General features: G+C 37.5%; 1 protein-coding gene across 2 annotated transcripts in view; it reads right to left on the reverse strand.

The window, feature by feature from the left end:
* Window positions 1-20,627, reverse strand: part of LOC123781661 (pregnancy zone protein-like) — a 46,350-nt gene that overhangs the window by 13,894 nt on the left and 11,829 nt on the right. Inside the window, exons 10-17 of one of the 2 annotated variants that reach the window (XM_045781311.2) lie at window positions 19,608-19,717; window positions 17,260-17,421; window positions 16,410-16,637; window positions 15,062-15,125; window positions 11,293-11,435; window positions 7,570-7,719; window positions 5,343-5,507; window positions 3,087-3,186 (exon numbers count right to left, since the gene is read on the reverse strand). In XM_045781311.2, coding sequence (XP_045637267.2) covers window positions 3,087-3,186; window positions 5,343-5,507; window positions 7,570-7,719; window positions 11,293-11,435; window positions 15,062-15,125; window positions 16,410-16,637; window positions 17,260-17,421; window positions 19,608-19,717 — 1,122 coding nt within the window. Of the gene's footprint in view, window positions 1-3,080; window positions 3,187-5,342; window positions 5,508-7,569; window positions 7,720-11,292; window positions 11,436-15,061; window positions 15,126-16,409; window positions 16,638-17,259; window positions 17,422-19,607; window positions 19,718-20,627 lie in introns of both variants that reach the window. The other variant, XM_087855603.1, reaches the window with a different exon arrangement.

The following is a 20,627-nucleotide window of genomic DNA, read 5'->3' on the forward strand; positions in this document are numbered from 1 at the left end:
TGCTCAGGGAATGTTTATTATTGGAACAGCTTGATCTACCAGCTTGTAACTTCGTTCATTTATCTATTTGTCCTCTAGGAAAGCTAATTCTATTGCTTCTTCAAAGAATCTGGAGGTAAATGTATTTTTCTCTAGACACGAAAGCAATGGAACTCTCTAGAAGCTGATTATTCAACAGGTAAAGGGAAGAATAAAGAGTAATTTAATACACCAAATACTGTTTTTACGCTAAAGGATGATCACATGTTCTCCATTTGCAGTGAGAATCAAACAAGAATGAATAGTAGCTGCAGCAAGAGGATTTCAGAAATGCTTTTTTATTTTACAGTGATTGAGATATGGACAGAAACTCTGGGATACAGTAAAGTATGTATTACAGACAGCAGAGACTCAATAAAGGACAGAAAATGAGCTTTCGATTGGCCAAAGAAGACTTCACCAAAGTAGACTTTTAGAGGATCATTGAAGGATGAGAAACAGAGGAGAAAGGAGGAAGTATTTGATGGAAATGGCTCTCTGAATACGCACACAGAGGTCAGAAGGGATGCTCCACAGGAAAATGGAGTAGGATGTCTGTTACGGTAGGAGTTAGCTTGATTTAAAAAAAAAAGTGATGCTCTAGAGATCAGAAGATAGAGATCACAGGTATAAATATATAAGTAGAAATGTGATAAATATGTATATATATATTTTACATATATATGAAATAATATCACGGGACATACTTTTTTAAAACCTTAAGGGCAGTAATTCTACAAATTCTGGAAATAGTGACTGTCTATGAGAAATAAGTGACATGATAAAAGCAATGTTTAAGGGTGATAATGCCTTTCACAGTATCCAGGACAGATTGAAGCGGAGAAGGACTGGAGACAAGAAAGGTACGTTACGGTGCTTTTAAAGTCATTTCCTTACGAAATAATGAGGCACAAGACTAAGGTGGAAATGAAAAGGAAAGGATGGATGGGTGACAAATACAAATGCAAAGTTTGCGTAGAGCCTTACAGAGTACGTGGGGTAAGAATGCAACCATGGGGCCCTGGGTGGCGCAATCCATAAGCATCCAACTCTTGGTTATCATTCTGCTCAGGTTGTGCTCTCAGGGTCATGAACGAGCTTTGTTGGGCTCCACGCTCAGCGGTGAGTCTGCTTCTCCCTCTCCCTCTGCCCCTCCCCCTGCTCACATGGGATCTCTCTCTCTCTCTCTCTCTCTCTCGCAAATAAAGAAATCTTTTTTAAAAAAGGAATGTAATGATGGTACTCTGTTTTCAGGTTTTCTGGATCATTCTATGAACATGTTTTCTCTCAGGATTGGAAAGAAAATACATGCTTGGTATTAAGAGGGATATGAAAATAATGTAATAGTACTTTTCAATTATTTTTTTAAAAAACATACTATTCATGGAATCATAATTCTATTTTCTTCATTTATGCTCACACATATGCTCGGTAACTCTGATGTTGTCACTCTGATTTTAGATTGGAAGAAATTGAGCCTTTGAAAGTTAAAATGAGTCTGTGAATTTTCAAAGTTCCATATGTCCTACTACGTAGGAATATGATGAGAACATGTCTCTTTGCTCTTAGCACAGTGCTCTTTTTTCTGTACACAGAATTTTCTTTTTCTTTCTTTCTTTCTTTCTTTCTTTCTTTCTTTCTTTCTTTCTTTTCTTTTCTTTTTTTTTTTTTGTACACAGAATTTTCTTTCTGTTGAGGGAATATTCTTAGTTACTCCTCTGTTGTTGACTAGAACTTTATTCTTTGTCTTCCTAGGTAAATAATTTCTACTGTATTAAAGTATACTGTATATGTTTATTTTTAAGGAACATTTTATGCCAGCACATTTCTTATTAGGAAGTAGGATTAGTAGATATTCAAATATGCGGTGAGAAATTTCTCTAGGAACTGGAGGGGATTATGCTAAGTGAAATAAATCAAGCAGAGAAAGACAATTATCATATGGTTTCACTTATATGTGGACCATAAGGAATAGCATGGCAGATACTAGGAGAAGGAAGGGAAAAACGAAGGAGGGAAATCAGAGGGGAGATGAACCATGAGAGACTATGCACTACAAACTGAGGGTTTCAAAGAGGGGGAGGTGAGGAGATGGGTTAGCCCGGTGACGGGTATTAAGGAGGATGGATATTGCATGGAGCACTGGGTGTTATACGCAAACAATGAATCATGGACCACTACATCAAAAACTAATGATGTACCGTGTGGTGACTAACATAACATAATAAAAATAAATAAATACTTTTCATAAATAAAATTTTTAAAACAAAAAAGAAATTTCTCTAGGCTTGACAGCAATCGAAAAGAATACTCAGAATCTTTTCAACTTTCCCTCATTTCCAGGTATACTTGAGACACACAAGGAGACTAGTAGTATAGCTGCTGAAATTTGGATTATTCTATTTTGTCCAACAGATCAAAATCACTTAGATTTTTATAAAAGAATATGACGCAGACAATAAAAGTCCGTAGATCTTTCACATTTTTCAGTCTCCCCTGCAGTAAGGGCAGACGCCACTTCCGCAGCTGGCCAGAAAAGGTCATGTGCAAACCCGCCCCTTTCCCATGGTAATGACCTTAAATGTCACACTGGAGATGGAGTCACAAGGTGACAGCAGAATGGGTACCCCCAACTCACTGACTGATAACGAGCACTCCAGACAGCTACTGGACTCAAAAGCAGTTTTGTGTGAGCAAAAAATAAAACTGTCATATGCTTAGTCACTGAGATGTGGGGGTTTGTTTCTTACTGCGGTATAGGCTGTCTTATCCTGACCAGTGCAGGTGCTGAAACCACCTGGATAAGGAGAACTTGAAATAGCAAGATTATTGAAGGCTAGGACAAAAAGACAGTCAATTTTGATTTCAGATACAGGGAGAAAGAGAGAGAGTGAGAGAGTACAAAAAAGAAACAATAATTGCTTTAAAAATCCCATTTTTTTTTTTAGAGGGGGGAGATGTTATTCAGAGAAAACTTACCAAGAAGTTGCTCCAGACTCACAACATTTATATTCAGAAAAACATTTTTTTTCCTATTATGCTAGCAGGCAAAGAAATCTCACCGTTACCTCCTGAATAGGCCATAGGCATTCCTGGATACGGCGGAAGCAGCTGACAAAAATGCGGCTTGTGGATTTTTGAGTTGGTAAAAATATTTAATCCTGCAGACTGGACGAAAATGAATTATGAAAACATACTGGCAATCCAATCTTGAGAGTGGAGTAGTGTCTTATGTTTAGACTCTAGAGGCCAAGGGCAGGCTGCCCCAAAATGTCCCACATGGCATATCGATTACTTTGAGTTGAAGTTATTTGGGAGACAGCTGGTGCAAGGACACTCAGTCCCTCCTCTGTCCCCCTCACTGCAGGAACACAACTCTCACATGAGAGGTACCCTTCCTGCACTAAGAATGGAAAAAAAAAATCCTTATCACCAGAGATAGAAACTCTAAAGCCAAGAAAGCTGTAGAAACAAACCCCGTTATTTTTGTTTTCTAATCTATGACCTCAGTCCAAATTCCACTGAGAATCCTAAAGCTCCCAAATATCTGTTTTCCTTATCCTGTCGATTTCTCACAAATTTATTGTGTCTTTGTCTAAAAAGTATAAAACCGGGGGTTTGTTCATTTCTTTAGGTCTCAGTTTCATTGTTGGGCCTTCGTGAGCACATAATGAAACTATTTTTTTCCTTCAGTTAATCTGTCTCATGTAAATGTAATTCTTAGTTCAGCCAGAAGACCCTGAAGGAGGGTAGAGGAAGACTTTTTTCTTCCTCACCTTATCACACTTTATTATTATGCACAGAGCTTACAGGATCCTCGTGAAAAGTCCACACAATAGGGAGCGGAGCTATTTTATAAATAGGAAAACAGAGTCACAGAAAGTCCAGTTCATCCAGTCAGTGAAGAGAAATCAGGATTACACTCCAGCCTTCTGCTTCCTATTTCTGAATTTTGTGTGCTATAAGCTGATGCCCCTTTAATTATCTTCTGCATCCAAGAAACTAAATATTTTACACTTGGATGTTTATCTTCCCTTTCTTTTCTCCCTCCCAAAAATATAATGTGTGTGTGGGGGGGGTGTACTTCATGGCTTTATTGCACAGAGTAATTTTTTTCCTTTCATTCTAAATTATAGGGTTGCATATTGGAGATTTTTCTTCACAGTCTTTGTAAACTTGGCTTTGTTTCTGTTTTATTGGAAAATATGCCTTTCGCTGAATCTTTATACTCAGCTCAGCTCTTTCATAATTTATTATCTCCTCTCTTTCTCATTTTCTTTTAAGTATCTTAAGTCTCTGCATCCAAAGCAGACATATGGATACCTTCAGTACAGCCTGATTCCTACAGCCCACCTGGTCCCAACTGTCTTTTTCTTCAATACTAGTCACGGGTAAATACTACTTGCTGTCTTATCTCAGCGTACCAGGAAATTGTGGGACACCGAGGCACAGCTGTCCGTGGTGGCAGTGACATGGAATAGGGAGAAAGACGTCAGAAATACATGTTTAAAGATTAAACAATGAGCTAGTGAACCCAAAAAGTCCTCTTCCTATCCCTACCACCAACCAACTGATGGATGATTCTGGAGGCTTCGCAGGAGGGAGATTTAAATTGCTGTCTGCTATGCTGCAGAGGAATGACATGTTTTCCTCAAAGTATAAAGCGAGTTGTTAGTCCTTTTGGTGGTGATAAGACTTTATCTCACAAACTGGATCAACTCTCCTCGCATAACACTGCCTAGTTACAGTTAATCTCAAAAATAAAACATTTTAATCTAACATATCCATAAAGCTAGCATGACTACCCAAGTTTTATAAATCACTTCTTCCTGAAAGGCTACTTTCAAGTTTTCCTGAAATTTTGTGGCACTAAAGATGATGAAAGTATTATACTTTGTGTATTCAGTCTTGCATTCATTCAATATGCATTTATTGTGCAAAGCCGGTTATAATGGCTGCCAATAAGGTAGTCACCCTTCCAAGGGTGTCATGGAAAATGTTTGGTTATTCTCACACACTAGAATCTCTGACAGAGGCTGAGGGGGGATATGACAGTAGTAAAAAACTCTGGGATTAATTTGGTTAAGGTTGTGGGCCCTAAAAGTATACCCCTTGCTCTTTAAAGTGCCAGATAAATTGGTGATTGAATATCTGTATGTATACTAAGCTCTCCATGCCTCTGAGGGTTCAGTATTTCTCTGTTAATCTTAGCTTTGCTTTAAGGGGCGCGAGATCAGATTTGAGAGCTTAGAAGTCCACTTGTTCTCCATTTTAACAAATACTTAACACTCGGCTTGGGTTATATTTTCAGGAAGATGAATTACCTCAAAAATACTGTAAATATCATCATCATCCAGGAACCGCTTTGGTGTGTAAACGATTCCATCGTGAATTATGTCGTCTGCATTGACACACTGCTCACTATCTTCGTTCAGGGGACCTCCGTACCCAACGCTAAGGACACTCTTTACTGGTAGCAAATTATAGACCTGCAAAATGGAGAGAAAAAAGGGAAAACTCTTGTTTAGTTTTCTAATTTTATTTCAGGTGTGATAGTGTTCAATCTGGGATTGAAAAGACTGTGGTCCCACATGGGGCTCCATGGTCAACACGGAGTCTGCTTGAGATTCTCCCTCTCCCTCTGTTCGCCTCCCCTACTTGCATGTGCACTCTCTCTCAAAGAAGTAAATAAATCTTAAAAAAAGAAAGGAAGCAGAAAATGTGAACAGTGCAGAGAAGTGTGATGAGAGAACGAAAGCCACTCATAATCCCATCACTGAAAAATAATCACTATAAATTCTTGATTCATTCCTTTTCCCGCTTTATGTAATGATTAAGTCATTTTTAACTCTTAGCAAGTTTTTTGTTTGTTTGTTTTAGTCTACTATTTTAGGACCAACTTTGGCTTGAGAAAAAACTAGGTGCACAGGCAACCTAGAAAATAAGCCAACTGCAGTTCAGTTTTTGCCCAGAGCCTAGTGTTGGGCCACCGGCTCAGTCACATAGTACCCAGGCCGTTAAGCAAACACTGGCCTCCGTGAGGACCTCCTAATCTGGCTGCACTCACCTCTGATCTATGCTACCACAATAACCTACTGTTTCCATTCTTTCATTCTTGCTCTCATCCTCTCAGCAGCCAACAGCATCTCCTTAACAGAAATCTGAATTGTCACTCTGCTGTTTAAAACTCAGATGCGGGGCACCTGGGTGGCTCAGTGATTAAGCGTCTGCTCTGGGCTCAGGTCATGATCTCAGTGTCCTGGGATCAAGTCGTGCACCCGGCTCTCTGATCAGCAGGGAGTCTGCTTCTCCCTCTCTCTCTGCTCTCCCAAGCCCCTGCTCCTGCCTGCTCTCTCAAATACATAAAATCTTTAAAAAACAAAAGCTGAAAACAACTCTTGAGATTTACCGTAGCATTTAGTGTCAACTCCAAATTCCGCTCTAGGCTAACAGAGCTCATCACTATCTTCCTTACTTTCCATTTTACTTACAGCCTCTACCATCCTTTTCCCTCCCCATTACCTATTAGGTCATTACCTTTTCCTTTTAGAGCACTCCAGTCTTAATCTGACTCAAGACCTTCAGCCATGCCACTCTCATTCTTTGTCGTGCCTGGCCTTACCCCTCCTTTCCCTGACCATCTAAGAAGACACTCCTAATAGCTATTTTTAAAAATGTCCAATTTCTTTTTCATGTCAACATTGTTTTTGGCCCTTTCATTATACTTAACAAAATTTGAAACTATTACATGTTTATATGTTTCTGTTACTTATTTAATACCTCATAGGACTGTAAGTAGAAGGTGTTCAAAAATCCACATCTGATTATTCACCAATAGAACTCCCGTTCCCAGAGCAGGCTCCAGCCTCTAGTCAAGATGCAGTGAACATTTGTTAAATAAAGGCACGACGAAAGTAAACTACCGGGCCTTTTGGAAAGTGCTTCGTTACAAGAGGCGTCTCTAAAAGACAAGTTTGAATGGAAACCCTTCTTTGTCCATACTTCAAACCAGTGAGTAAGTGCCTAGATTTTAAGGAAACCTTAAAAATCGGGCACTTCACAAACTATCTTGAAACGTGGTGCGTTAAAGGTGGCATCGGATGAGAAATCTGATTCCAGTTCCACCCTTAAGATGTATTTTTGGCCTGCTCTTTCTGTATGGCTTTATCTATTCTAGCTACATTTTCTTCATTCTTAAAAGTAAGGTAATAATACCCACCATAAAGAATTATTCTTCATGGATTCATTCATTGACAATGTGTCGAGCACCTTTTACACTTGAGGTACTGTGCTAGGCGGGGCACGCGGTGGGGAGCCATGTTGCTCCCTCACTGAGAATGTATCATAACAGAGAATGAAGCGAGGTGAGACGTGTGAAGGACTTTGTGCAATGTCTTTTGTGGAACTGAATTTAATTTCATCTCCTACATAACTTAATACACTATGTCTGACACTCGGAAAAACGTGTCCTCTCCATTACAGCCTCCAGTTTCTCAAACTGGTCTTCTCATGTGTGCATTTTCTGACATGTGAGACTGAAAGGGGACTCACCGACTGAGGGGAGAGCTCAGCTTCAGGCTTCATCAGCAGAACGCTCTGGTCTACCGCACGGAGGGCACAGAGGGAGTGAGGAGTGGCTGTGACCTCCAGGTTGTTGTATGAGGCTGGCAGGCTCTGGGCTGAGGAGAAGCTCAAAGTTACCTGTAAAGAGGATATGATTATGGTAGCAAATTTTCTAAGTATGGCAACCTCAACACTCTCTTCTACCCCAGGCTAGGACTAGTTCTTTCTACACTAGGCTTCTCTTCATCCATTTTGGACCAGGCTTAAGATGGGCACACTCCTCGGGACTACCGGTTAACTATCTCTGGAATAAATTGGAAATGTGGTTCCAGTTAACTTAGGTTTCCTGCTCCTTCTGTAACTGGTGAAATGTAAATTGGTTTTGGTCACATTGAAGCAGAATCCTGAATGGAATAAGAACACACATGCTAATAGATACATACCTTGCTGTAGTTGACCTATCTCTCTGCAGTGTTTTTATGGTGAATGCGTGTAGTTTGCATTGTGCTGTGAAAAATCATGCTCTGCCTCTGAGACTAGCCAGGGGAAGTCTCCTCCAGGTGGCAGTCTTAGTCATCTGACTTTCTAAAAGGTTGCAGTACTATTTCTCGGGATCGGGGATTTATTGGATCATTAAAAAAATTGAACATCTAATATACATCCTGAGAGTTAACTGATTGAGAAAATTCAAAGAACTGTGAATAAAGAGCAAGAGCTACAAAATAATGGAAAATTGTGCCTATTTTTTTCATAGATTTGATTCTGCTTTGTCCAGTAGAAACCCACTGATAAGTGAATCTATCAGTTCCCTATGTTCATGTAAGCATTTCTTGAGTAGAATCTGAGTTTTATTTTCTATTCAAAATAGAAAAAAAATCATTTAGAATTTAGATACTGTAGTAGCATCAGGTAACCTTCTAGGTTCCTGAACCACAAGTTGAGTTGGCTTGGAATGAAATGTCAGTATGTTTAGGTAAATAATATTTGACCTGGATTGCTGAATTTAACTATGATAATCCTGGTTTATGATCTGTGGATTAATTTAACAGTTGGATTCATGTATCATGACACCCATATGAAAAATATTAATTGATTTATCCTCAAAATGAAATAGTATTCATCTCTAGGGGTACCTGGCTCAGTCAGTTAAGCATCTGATTCTTGGTTTCAGCTCAGGTCAGGACCCATGGGTCATGAGATTGAGCCTTGTGCTCAGCAGGGAGTCTGCTTGAAGATTCTCTCCCTCTGCCCCTCCCTTCACTTGTGCTCACTCACTCTCTTTCCCTGTCTCAAAATACATAAATAAACCTTTAAAACAATGAAGCAATATTCATCTCTAGATGTTCAATATATTATGAAAACACTGCGTATGGAGAATTCTGTTTTAAACATGCTTGTTTTTATTTTTAGAAAATTTAAGTTTATTAAAATATGTTTTTGGGTGCCTATTTCAAATGAACACATGAATTATTTGGGATTATAATCAATTGAAAATACTATTAATCAAGAAGTGGCTATGTTAGAAAATGTAAAATATTTTATTGATATGAGAACAAAAGAGAATTTTAAGACATACTTTGAGAGTCTTCGCTTAACCATATTGATCAGTTATCCTTAATAAATAATCATATCCAGTCAAGAATGACAGGCAATTTAAACTCTTACATCGTATATAACATGTATACTAAATCTGTTATTTTTATTTTTTTATTTTTAGATTTTTTTTTTAATTGATAGTGTGAGAGACAGCCAGCGAGAGGGGGGACACAAGCAGGGGGTGTGGGAGAGGAAGAGGCAGGCTCCCAGCGGAGGAGCCGGATGTGGGACTCGATCCCGGAACACCGGGATCACACCCTGAGCCAAAGGCAGACGCTTAACGACTGAGCCACCCAGGCGCCCCTAAATCTGTTATTTTTAAAGTAAGAAAGAAGGATATGAATTTTGAATAGAAAATAGTTTTTCCCTATCCCTATGAAAATTGAAGAAAATACTTCTAGTATATCATTGGTTTGAGGGAACACACATCTCCAACGGACCTGGATCTTCCCTCACATTCTCAGCCCGCTCTTCACGCAATTCATCAACCTGTCAGGTTGTCTACTGTCTAGGGTCCTCAATCTGTAACTTTAATAACTCTCTTTACTAACTTTTAGTGGTAAATAAAAATAGTCAACTTTCTTCTAAATACTTTTCTTTTTTCATAGCTTTTTTTTTTTTGAGAGAGAGAGGGAGAGAGAGAGAGACAGAACATGCACCCATGACCCTGAGAAAACGACCTGAGCTGAAACCAAGAGTCAGACTCTTAACAGACTGAGCCACCCAGGCACCTCAGCTTATCTCTACTTCTGATGAGTAAGTTACAAGATATTTAACATGAAGAGGTTGAGAATAATGTCCAGGGGCTTTTGCTTCTATGGGAAGTTTTCTGGTGTTATTCAGGACTTGTTGCATGTTTCTACCAGAGAGAAACCACTGCTGGAATGAGCAAACTGTGCTGAAAGCGGTAGCATAACACGGCCATTCCAAGGTTTAACAAACAACTAACTACCCACGATTAGCAGGAAGGGCATGGAAGTTCGAGACAGAAGCCTCTCCTAGATTCACAAGGAACACACAGAACATTCAAACAGAACAGAAATTATGCTCTTGGACACCTGTCCAGGTTTAATAGCATTCTTTAGGAAGATGGAATTAAAAATTACATCAGCATCCATTGTGTCTTTTTCTTGGATCATTATTTATTTATGTGGATCATTATATATTTTAAAAAGGATAATCTAATATAGCTTTCATTGCAGAAATGTTCACTTGCTATAAATGCATACTTTTAATCTCCCAAAAACTCATTTAAAGAGTCTTTCTAGGTGTATTTTTAAAAAGATATGTGAAGTCGGTGAATGTCCTCTGATTCTCCATGTTATGATTACAGCACGAAATTCTCTTGGGATAAAGCTTATTTATATCTCGGGGCGCCTGGGTGGCACAGCGGTTAAGCGTCTGCCTTCGGCTCAGGGCGTGATCCCGGCATTCTGGGATGGAGCCCCACATCAGGCTCCTCTGCTATGAGCCTGCTTCTTCCTCTCCCACTCCCCCTGCTTGTGTTCCCTCTCTCGCTGGCTGTCTCTATCTCTGTCAAATAAATAAATAAAATCTTAAAAAAAAAAAGCTTATTTATATCTCAGTAGGCTTCTTATTACAACTATGTATTCTTTGGAAATAGAAGATCCCATTTGCAAGTATGTTAGATTTTTCTGCTGTGGTCATTATTAGAGGGCCCAGGCTATGTTTCTCGACATGGGGCACATACATACACCTCTGTTCTGTATTATCAGAATTTTACTGGTTTCTGCAATAGTACATGGATGTGTGTCGGGGGTGCAACGGGGTAAAACTGACACATCCTTGGGAAGTATCATTTTTAATTGAAAATTTGGGGAAGAAAACACTTCAAAATTGAAACTATTAAAGCTTTATAAGAGAGCAGATTGTGGATTCCACATGAATTTTAAGATAAAACAAGAAACTTTTAAAACATTTGGACTTCTTCGCTAGCCCTCTCAGGCGGGGTATGGCATTACTGTCTGCCTGCGGAGTCCTTTGGAGGATGTTTTAGGAGACCTATGGGGCAGTTTGTTAAATGGACACAATTTCCTCTTTTTCATCCTTCAAAAGGGAAGATGTATAAGAGAACTGCTTTCACAAAAGACCCACCTTATTGGCAAAGCAGTTTTCAATCTCGAGTTTCTCAGTATCGGCAACAATTTCTCCATTGGGTAAAATGGCATAAACCAGCAACTGGGCTGCAGGAGCAATGTCTGAGTCCACTCGGAAGGAGAAGGAAAATACGCCTTTCACTGGAGAATAAAGAAAGTCCAAGATAATCAATTCGGAAGAGTTCTCAACTTTAAAGTTACTCACATCTGGAGCACACCAAAGTAAGAAAAGACTTGCATTTATACCATGGTGCGCGTACATCGACGTGCTGAACCAACGACAGGCTTCCTTAAAGATGTAGGATAAGTTGTTCATTTCCTTTGCTTAAGTAGAGAAAGACACTTAATGCTCATTTTTCTTTTAAAATTTAAAAAAAGATTTCTTAAGAAAAAAGTCAAGAGGGGCACCTGGGAGGCTCAGTCGTTGAGCGTCTGCCTTTGGCTCAGGGCGTGATCTCACGGTTCTGGGATCGAGCCCCACATCAGTCTCCCTGCTCGGCTGGGAGCCTGCTCTTTCCTCTCCCACTCCCCCTGCTTGTGTTCCCTCTCTCGCTGGCTGTCTCTCTGTCAAATAAATAAATAAAATCTTAAAAAAAAAAGAAAGAAAAAGAAAAAAGTCAAGAGAGAAGAACTTCTAGACATCTTTAATTATCTCTGTATGTACGAGGATAATTCAAAGAAAGCAGCACAGTCTCTGCCTTCAGGCCATTTTCAATACCGCAGAGACACGGGTACAAATAATCACATACAAAACAAGGTGAGTCTGATTTTTATCAGAGAATTCCCTGTATTTATCTTAGTGGTTTCTTTGTGCCTACATAATGCTTATAGGATATACCCACTTAATTTTCTCATAAATGTCCTAAGTTGCTTGTAGCATAAAATGCTTTAAAAATTATAGCCATCCTCTATCTATAGATAATTTAAGGACAGCTTGTGGTGAAAATACATGGAAACCTCAGGGTCAAAAAAAATTTGAAACTTCTGACTTATGTCATTTAGCTAAATACCCTCTAAGTCCATCCATGTTGTCACAAATGGAACAATCTCATTCTTTTCTTTTCTTTTATGGCTGAGTCCTACAGCATAGGGAATGCAGTCAATAATATTGTCATAACGTTGTATGGTGATAGATGGTGACTATATTTATCATAGTGAGCACGGAGTAATGTATAGAATTGTCAAATCAATATATTGTACACCTGAAACTAATATAACATTGTGTTAATTATACTTCAATAAAATAATTTGAAATGATAATACTGAAACCACACAAAGAACACATAAAATGTGTAACATCTTGAGAACATCTTGAAAGCATGGACCATATTTTATTAATATTTTTATCCAAAAGTCTTATTATAGACAGATATGAAGACAGGAAAATATATTATCTTCAAATTTAGTTCTCTTCAAGGGTAGTTAAAATACATAAACTTTAAATAAAGTTTATCCATCCAAATTGTAAACAAAGATATATCCTATCCTTTATTTATGAATTAGTTTCAAAGTATTTATTGTGTACCCACTGTGTGCCAAGAACTAGTAGAAGAAATGGAGTTTCAAAGATAAAAGACAAACACATTTTAATCTTTGTAACATGTATTCTTCATTTTTTCCTGGATATTCTGGCCCATTTTGGGTAAACGAGCTTTTTGATCTCTCTAAATATGCTGTCAACAACAAAAAAAATTATATTATTTTGATTTTGCCTTAGTAAAATGATAGCCTATAATTATTCAAATGAATAGAAAAAAGGGAAACTACTTATGAGATTTAGACTGGGGACATGTAATAAATAAATAGACCAAACGTGTTCATCTTTTTGTAACAAACTCTTTTTTGGAAAAGTTAATTATCTTTCATCAAGAGATGTTGATGGGGGGGTGGGGGAATGGGATAGACTGGTGATGGGTAGTAAGGAGGGCATGTATTGCATGGTGCACTGGGTGTTATACACAACTAATGAATCATCAAGCCTTACATCGGAAACCAGGGATGTACTGTATGGTGACTAACATAATATAATAAAAAATCATTAAAAAAAAAAAGAGATGTTGATGATTCAAGAAAATCCAGAAGGAAAATATGATCTAAGATATAGAAATGCTGTGAACCAACTTGACTTAAATGACATTTAGAAAACACTTCACTTAAGAGCATAAGAATAGAAATGCTAACATTTACCAAGGTAGATCATATTTGGGGCCATAAAACTGTCTCAGTAAATTTATTTAAAAAAATTTTTTAAAAGATTGTATTTATTTATTTATTCAGAGAGCTTATGAGCAGGGGGATGGTAGTGGAGGGGGGAGGAGAGAGAGAATCTCAAACAGACTTTGCACTAGTGCGGAGCTGACTTGGGGCTTGATCTCACGACCCTGAGATCATGACCTGAGCTGAAGTCAAGAGTCAGACACTCAACTGAGTGAGCCACGCAGGTACCCCATGTCTCAGTAAATTTAAAAGAAATGATCATAATGGAATTAAATTAGAAATCAATAAGAAAAATTTCTGAAAAGTATCTCAACATTTAGAAACTAAATAACATATTTATTTTATGAATCATCCATAGTCCAAAAAAGACATTAAAAGGGAAATTTGAAAATGTTTGAACTGAACATAAATGAAAATGTCACAAGCAAATACTTGTAGGATGCAGATAAAACAGTATCTTGAAACCTAATGTTTGCCCAGCCGATTTCAAAATTTCTTGGGACTAATAACTCTCTGTCATGGAAGTATGGATTACATCCAAGGCCCCATCAGTATCTAATTTAGATAATTGAGATGATGATATTTGGGCCTTATGAACTGATGAGACTTACATGAGATTTTGGGCTTGAGTTAACGCTATAAAGGATTGAAGCTTTTAGGATTGTTGGAATGGGGTGAATGCATTTTGTATATGGAATGGATGTGAATCTTTGGGGCCAAAGGGCAGTTTGTGGTATGTAGACTAATGTCCCCCCAAAGACAGCATAATCTCAAAAACTTGTGTATGTGTTATGTTATATAGCAAAAAGGACTTTGCAAACGTGATTAAGTCCAAGACCTTGAGATGGGAAGATTATCCTGGGTTGTCCAAGTGAGCCCAATGTAATCACAGTGATCTTTAAAGAAGGGGCAGAAATGCAAGAGAGAGTTTGAAGATGATGTACTTCTGGCATCGAAGACAGAAACTGAGGAATGCAGGAGGTCCTTAGGCAAGGAAACAGATAATTCCCGAAAGCTCCAGAAGGCAGACAGTCCTGCTGACACCTTGATATTAGCCCAGGGAGACGTCTGACCTACAGAACTGTAAGCTGATAAATTTGCATGGTTTTAAGCCAGGAAGTGGGTGGCAATCTCTTACAGCAGCAATAGGAAATGAATACAAAGAACTAGGCAGTAAGATTTTTCTCTGGTGATTTTCTGCACTTTGAAATTATTTTATGCATTTTAGCCAACTGAGCCACCCAGGCATCCCTATTTTATGCATTTTAAAATATTTAATTATAAAATGAATATATTTTACTTTAGGAATAAAATTTAAAATATGGAAATGTTATAAAATGAAGAAAAATACTAACTGGAGTAAAATGAACCTAGTATGCCATCTTTTTATATTAGCTTCCTCATCTTTGGTTGATGGAAGAAGGTTGGTGACCATTATCTCTATAAAATGTACATGTAAAATGTAAGATGTAAAAATAACTCTATCTTGCTACAATGTTCAGAATTTGAGTATATGAGAGAAAAAAACAGGAAATCCTGGAAGTACTTACTGTCTCCTCGGTCAATGGACAACACATGGATTCCCGATTGGGAGATGCTTCCTCTTGCTTTGATCTGAAGAAGGAAATATACCAATTATCATTTTAAAGGGCACATATTAAACTTACGTAAACATATTTAAATACATTAATAATCACTCTACTGCAACCCAGAAGTTTCGAATACTTAAGTTCTCTCTCAGTATTTTCCTATATGTAGAGTTATATACCTTAAATAACAGATATATAAGTTTTGCAATGTTTTAGTATTTTACTTAATGTTTGCTATTTATCGTGAATATTAATACTTCAAGTTTACATGTTCTTTCAACAAATATTTTAAACATACACAAGGCAACACACAGTAAGGGCAGGTATAAAATATGTCGGTATTCTCTATTGTTAAAAAACTAAATGTATTGATATTCTTTATGTGTCAGGCATTGAACTAGAAAATTTGGTTTTCAGATTTTATTTAATGTGCACAATATTCCTATGAAATAGGTATAAATCCAATCCCTAGTATTCAGGGAAGATAACTGACATTTGTTTTTACAAATGAGATTGTATAAATTGTCCATGGTCACATAACGAGGAAGCAATAAAACTAAGATTCTAACTTACTGTCAATTTTTTTTAACTTTTTCATAGAAGTTTAAAAATATTATTTATGGTTAATGTTCCTATAAAATTTCTTACACATACATTTTTCTTCTTAAAATGACTTACTTGAGTAACTATCAATTTTGGATCATGTTTTTAGTCTCAGGACACAAATAGGTTTTTTGGTCTCAGAGCCATCATACCAATTTATAATATGCCTGTTAATGTCCTTTTCCCCTGCAATCACACTAGTCATGAACTTTGAGACTATTTAGAAGCTTTATATGTGTAAATTTTCAGTTCTCCAATTAATGTCAAAATTGAATATTTTCCAGACGATTGTTTATAATTTTTTTTTAAGTAGGTTCCATGTTAACAAGGAGTCCAACATGAGGCTTGAACTCACAACCCCGAGGTCAAGACCTGAGCTGAGACCAATCAAGACTTGGACGCTTAACCACCAACTGAGCCACCCAGGTGCCCCAATGTTTATAATTTTTATTTCCTGTTGATTAAGTTCTTGATTTTTCCTCTCATTCAATAATTTTCCATTGGAACTCATAAAAGCTAAAACGTTTCAGTAGAGACCAGAGCATAAATAAGAAATAAAAGCATTAATAATTTTATTAGGAAGAAACTTTTCTTCAAGAGAAAAAGGGTTTACGCTAATATCTTACAAAAGGCATTACTTAGATAGGAACTCAATCTTTTGGGGGTTTACACAATTAAGAAGAGCTACAGTGGTTTCCATTCTTACCAAATAATAGAAGGTTAATTCTTTTTCATCCTTCAGAATCTGTCCATTCAGGATGTAGTGTGCCCGGATATCCTGGATTTGTCCACAGGCCATGGTACCAGCAACGAGTTCAAGGTGAACATAACTCTTACTCGGGGAGAAAATATGCTTTACAGTGTGCTGTGCCCTCATATGAAATTCTTCAAGCCACCAGTTATCAAAACAGAGGTTATTCTGTTTGTAAGTGACCTAGTGGAAAGAATAAAGGTCTTAAAAAGGCTATTTGTTAATGTACATTATTTATATATTGGTCACTCTGAAGAGTTGTTTACGGAAGATTTTATGTGAACCATGCCTATTTGGTTCCATCACAGTCTGCTTTCCCAAATAAAGCATAATCTGTGAGTGACTTTTCCGTAAGTTTATTTAAGGCTGTGCTATACTGATTTAGTAGATAATATTCACTCACAGTCAAGATCAATTACTTTTTCTGAATACCCTTATGCCTATAAATTGTGTAAAGATATTTAAATTTTTTACAGAAAACAAAAAATGGCGGCACGCCAAAGAAACCAAACAAAAATCTAATCTGTAATAGAATTGTAAAAATATTGAATTTTACAAGGGAATATCAAGATGATATAATAAGTGTTTCCTGAAACTATATCATGCTGTAAATTGAGTCTATCTAAAGTAAAAGTTTTCTGGCAAATAATGTTTTCTTATAATTTAGGTCTCCAAATTGCTTAATTTCTATTTTACTCTTTATTGCCATTTCTTTTCTCCCTAGAATTTACATGCTTCCCGTATATCCTTAAATTATGTGGTCTTAGTAATCTCTTTGCAGTCCTCGATACCCCTTCCCACTTACCATAACTGTAAAGAGAGAAGACGTGAAGTTGGTGGTATCAATGGAAATGTTCACCAAACCATGCTCATTGGTGGTAAGGCTGGAATGGTATGCAGTTACATCCACACTGACGACTACGGTTTTATTGGGGATCGGCTGATCCTTCTCATCAACTAGAAGAACCTAGAAGTGTGGAAGTGATAGCTGGTGTTACGTCACCATGACATCTTCCACTCTCTGTTGCATTCACCTCTTGACCTTGTGGCTGCTGTCATTTACTGAAGATCTTAGAATCAGTATGAAAATAAGATTTGTTTTCTGGGCTCTAAGCTATTTTTCTTTTTGACATTTTTATTTAGATATTCTGTGAACACAAAACAATTGAGAATATCCAAAAAACGGATTTATAATATTACCCTTCCCAATTTTTTTCATCCCTGGTGTTCTCTATCTCTGTACACGGTGCTTCTATTCAATCCCATAGATTATGCAGCAATATCAAGGGCCTTTTTAAAAATCATTTTCTCTCTTTCTCTGACTAACTCTAACCCATGGCCGAGTGCTATCTCTTACTCTGTTAAACACTATTTTATTTACTTCTCCCATTCCAGTTAAACTTGTTCAAAGTGAAATAAAATGAGATCCCTTATCAAGGGGTTTACAATGGCGCTGGGAGGCCATTAAGGAGATGGGCCTTATGCACGTCCTCACTGGAGGACCCATGAACTTTTGAACTGGGCCAAATTCAGCCCAAACACCTGAACCTGCTACAGATTTTACTCAGTGACAGAGTTAGCAACCAATTATATTCAGTCACAACTAGCTCTCTGCCACCAACATCAATCAAAATTCTCATGAATAACACGTACAAGAATTCACCTCTGTCTTTAAAAACCCTTAATATTTGTTCTTGGGGACAGGGAGCAGTGTTTAAACTGCTGCCCAAATCCGTGTGGCCTGAATTGCAATGCTTAGGCCCCAAAGAAGTGCTTTGTTTTTATTTTAGCTCTACGTCTTTTCTCAGCTGACAAAACACAATTTTTTTCCCCATCTGGTTTCCAATAGCTTTTTATTTAATTGTACACAGTTCACCGTCTTGCTGCTTCCTGCTTGCTTCAAACAACTCTCTCTACAGCCTGAGCTAAAGTGATCATGTTATTCTTCTTAAAATCTTCAGTTGCTTCTTAGTCCAAAATTCTGAACATATCCTAAAAGGCCCTCAAGATCTATTCTGGATTACCAGAACTAACTATCCAGCCAATCCAGTTAGTTAATCTTCTACCTCAGTCAGTCACACTTTTTTTTAATTTATTGTTTTTTTTATTATTATGTTTAATTAGCCAGCATATAGTACATCATTAGTTTTTGATGTAGCGTTCAACGATTCATCAGTTGTGTATAACACCCAGAGCTCATCACCATAAGTACCCTCCTTAATACCCACCACCCAGTTACCCCATCCCCCCACTCCCCTCCCTTCTGTAATTCTGAGTTTGGTTCCCAGAGTCGAGAGTCTCTCATGGTTTGTCTCCCTCTCTGATTTCTTTCCATTCACTTTTCTCTCCCTTTCCCTGTGGTCCTCCATGCTATTCCTTATGTTCCACATATGAGTGAAACCATATAATAGTTGTCTTTGTTTGACTTAATTGACTTAGCATAATCCCTTCAGTTCCATCCATGTCGATGCAAGTGGTGGGTATTCATGCTTTCTGATGGCTGAGTAATATTCCACTGTATATATGGACCACATCTTCTTTATCCACTCAACTGTTGAAGGGTATCTCCGCTCCTTCCACAGTTTGGCTATCGTGGACACTCTTAGTTCTCTGCTCTTTAAAAGCTGTTTCACAGTCAATAAGGAAATTTCCTATCATCTGCCAATTGCCTATCAACTGTCAATTATCTATCAACTGTCAATTCAAAGATTAGTTACTAAAAAAGGAAATTTAAAATGCCTAGAAACCTTATACCTCTTATACGACAGAAAATTCATAGTTTACTAAGTTGGATATCAGTCTGTAAACTTACTAATATTACTACCAATATTGAGCTTTGAAGCTGAAAGAGTATCTTTAAAAAATTATATTACAAAATCATTGTTTATAAAGAGGCAATCAAAAGGGAATGCAGCCACACTACTCAGGAAAAAAGTGTGAATGAGGTGTGTTAGGAAGTGAACTAATAGAAGTGTGCTTTATTTTTCTGAATGTGATCGTATTTGCCTCTTAAGTTCATCATTTGCTGTAATTTCTTTCCTCATTCTAAATAAATATTTATTTTTATAATCAATTGTACTGTTGTGGTATAAAAAATCATTTTCTTTAAGACCACAGCCCCCAAATTATGATTATATTGAAAAAATATTGTACCTGACCAAAAAAAGGGAGCCCATGCCTATAATGTGTATCCGCTTTTATAAATTTCAGTTTGCTTAAGGTATTTGTGATTTCACATGATCCATGCCCGGTTAATTCCAACTCTGAAAAAGAAATAAAAGAAGTTGAATAGTTCTTTATATTCAACTCACCTCCCGCCTCCACCCCAGCTTCACTCCATCATGATGAAGTACTATCCCTATTCTATTTCTTATCCTTTCCAGAATTTTTCACAGAGAAAATACAAGCAACCTGACATTAGCTTCACCTTCGTACAGAAATTATTGTACTTAATTCCCCAATTTCTGTGGTTTCACAAGTATCTTACTGGTTCCACCTGTGTTCTTAAGTTCTTCCCATCTCCTCTGTGATCTTGCTCCATTTTTGTTTCTGTCTCTCTCAGATGCCTTCCCACTCCCCGCGCCTTTTTGCATACAACATGACTCTTCACATTGGCCTCAAAATGTGCTTAAATGTCTATCACAAACTACTTCCCCGGCAAGACCCTTCCTTTCACTGTATGGCCTTTCCAGTACAGCAACACCTGGTGCCTTTCCATTCAGTGAAGTGTAATCTGTGTTTTGGCTTCATCATCTAAACCTTTATTGTTTTCCCCCATCCCTGTGACTTCTAATTTTATTATGCTTGTTTATTTGACACTATGTCCTAAATGTAGTTGTTTCTGTCCTTGGGCCTCTCCTTGTCTGTCTCTAGCCCCTATCTAGCAATGCTAAGTGAGTTCACTTTCAGAATAATTGCACTTACTCTTAGGAGGATATAGATAATTACAATGGGAATCGTTCCAGATTTACATTTCTGGTCCTGACTTTGCTCTGGTTTTCTTTTAAAATTATTTTTAAAGCTGAATGAGTCAACGTCTATCTTGATATTCCAGATTACAATTAATTATCTTTGACACATTCTCAACACCATAGTTCTTTCTCATCTACTCCTTATCTTGGTTAATGGCATTTCCATTTCCCAGGTCCCAGATTTGTAATCTTTGGAGCAATT

The sequence above is a fragment of the Ursus americanus genome, chromosome 25 (assembly GCF_024610735.1).
Source record: "Ursus americanus isolate L20-20 chromosome 25, mUrsAme1.1.p, whole genome shotgun sequence".
NCBI classification, from domain to species: Eukaryota; Metazoa; Chordata; class Mammalia; order Carnivora; family Ursidae; genus Ursus; species Ursus americanus.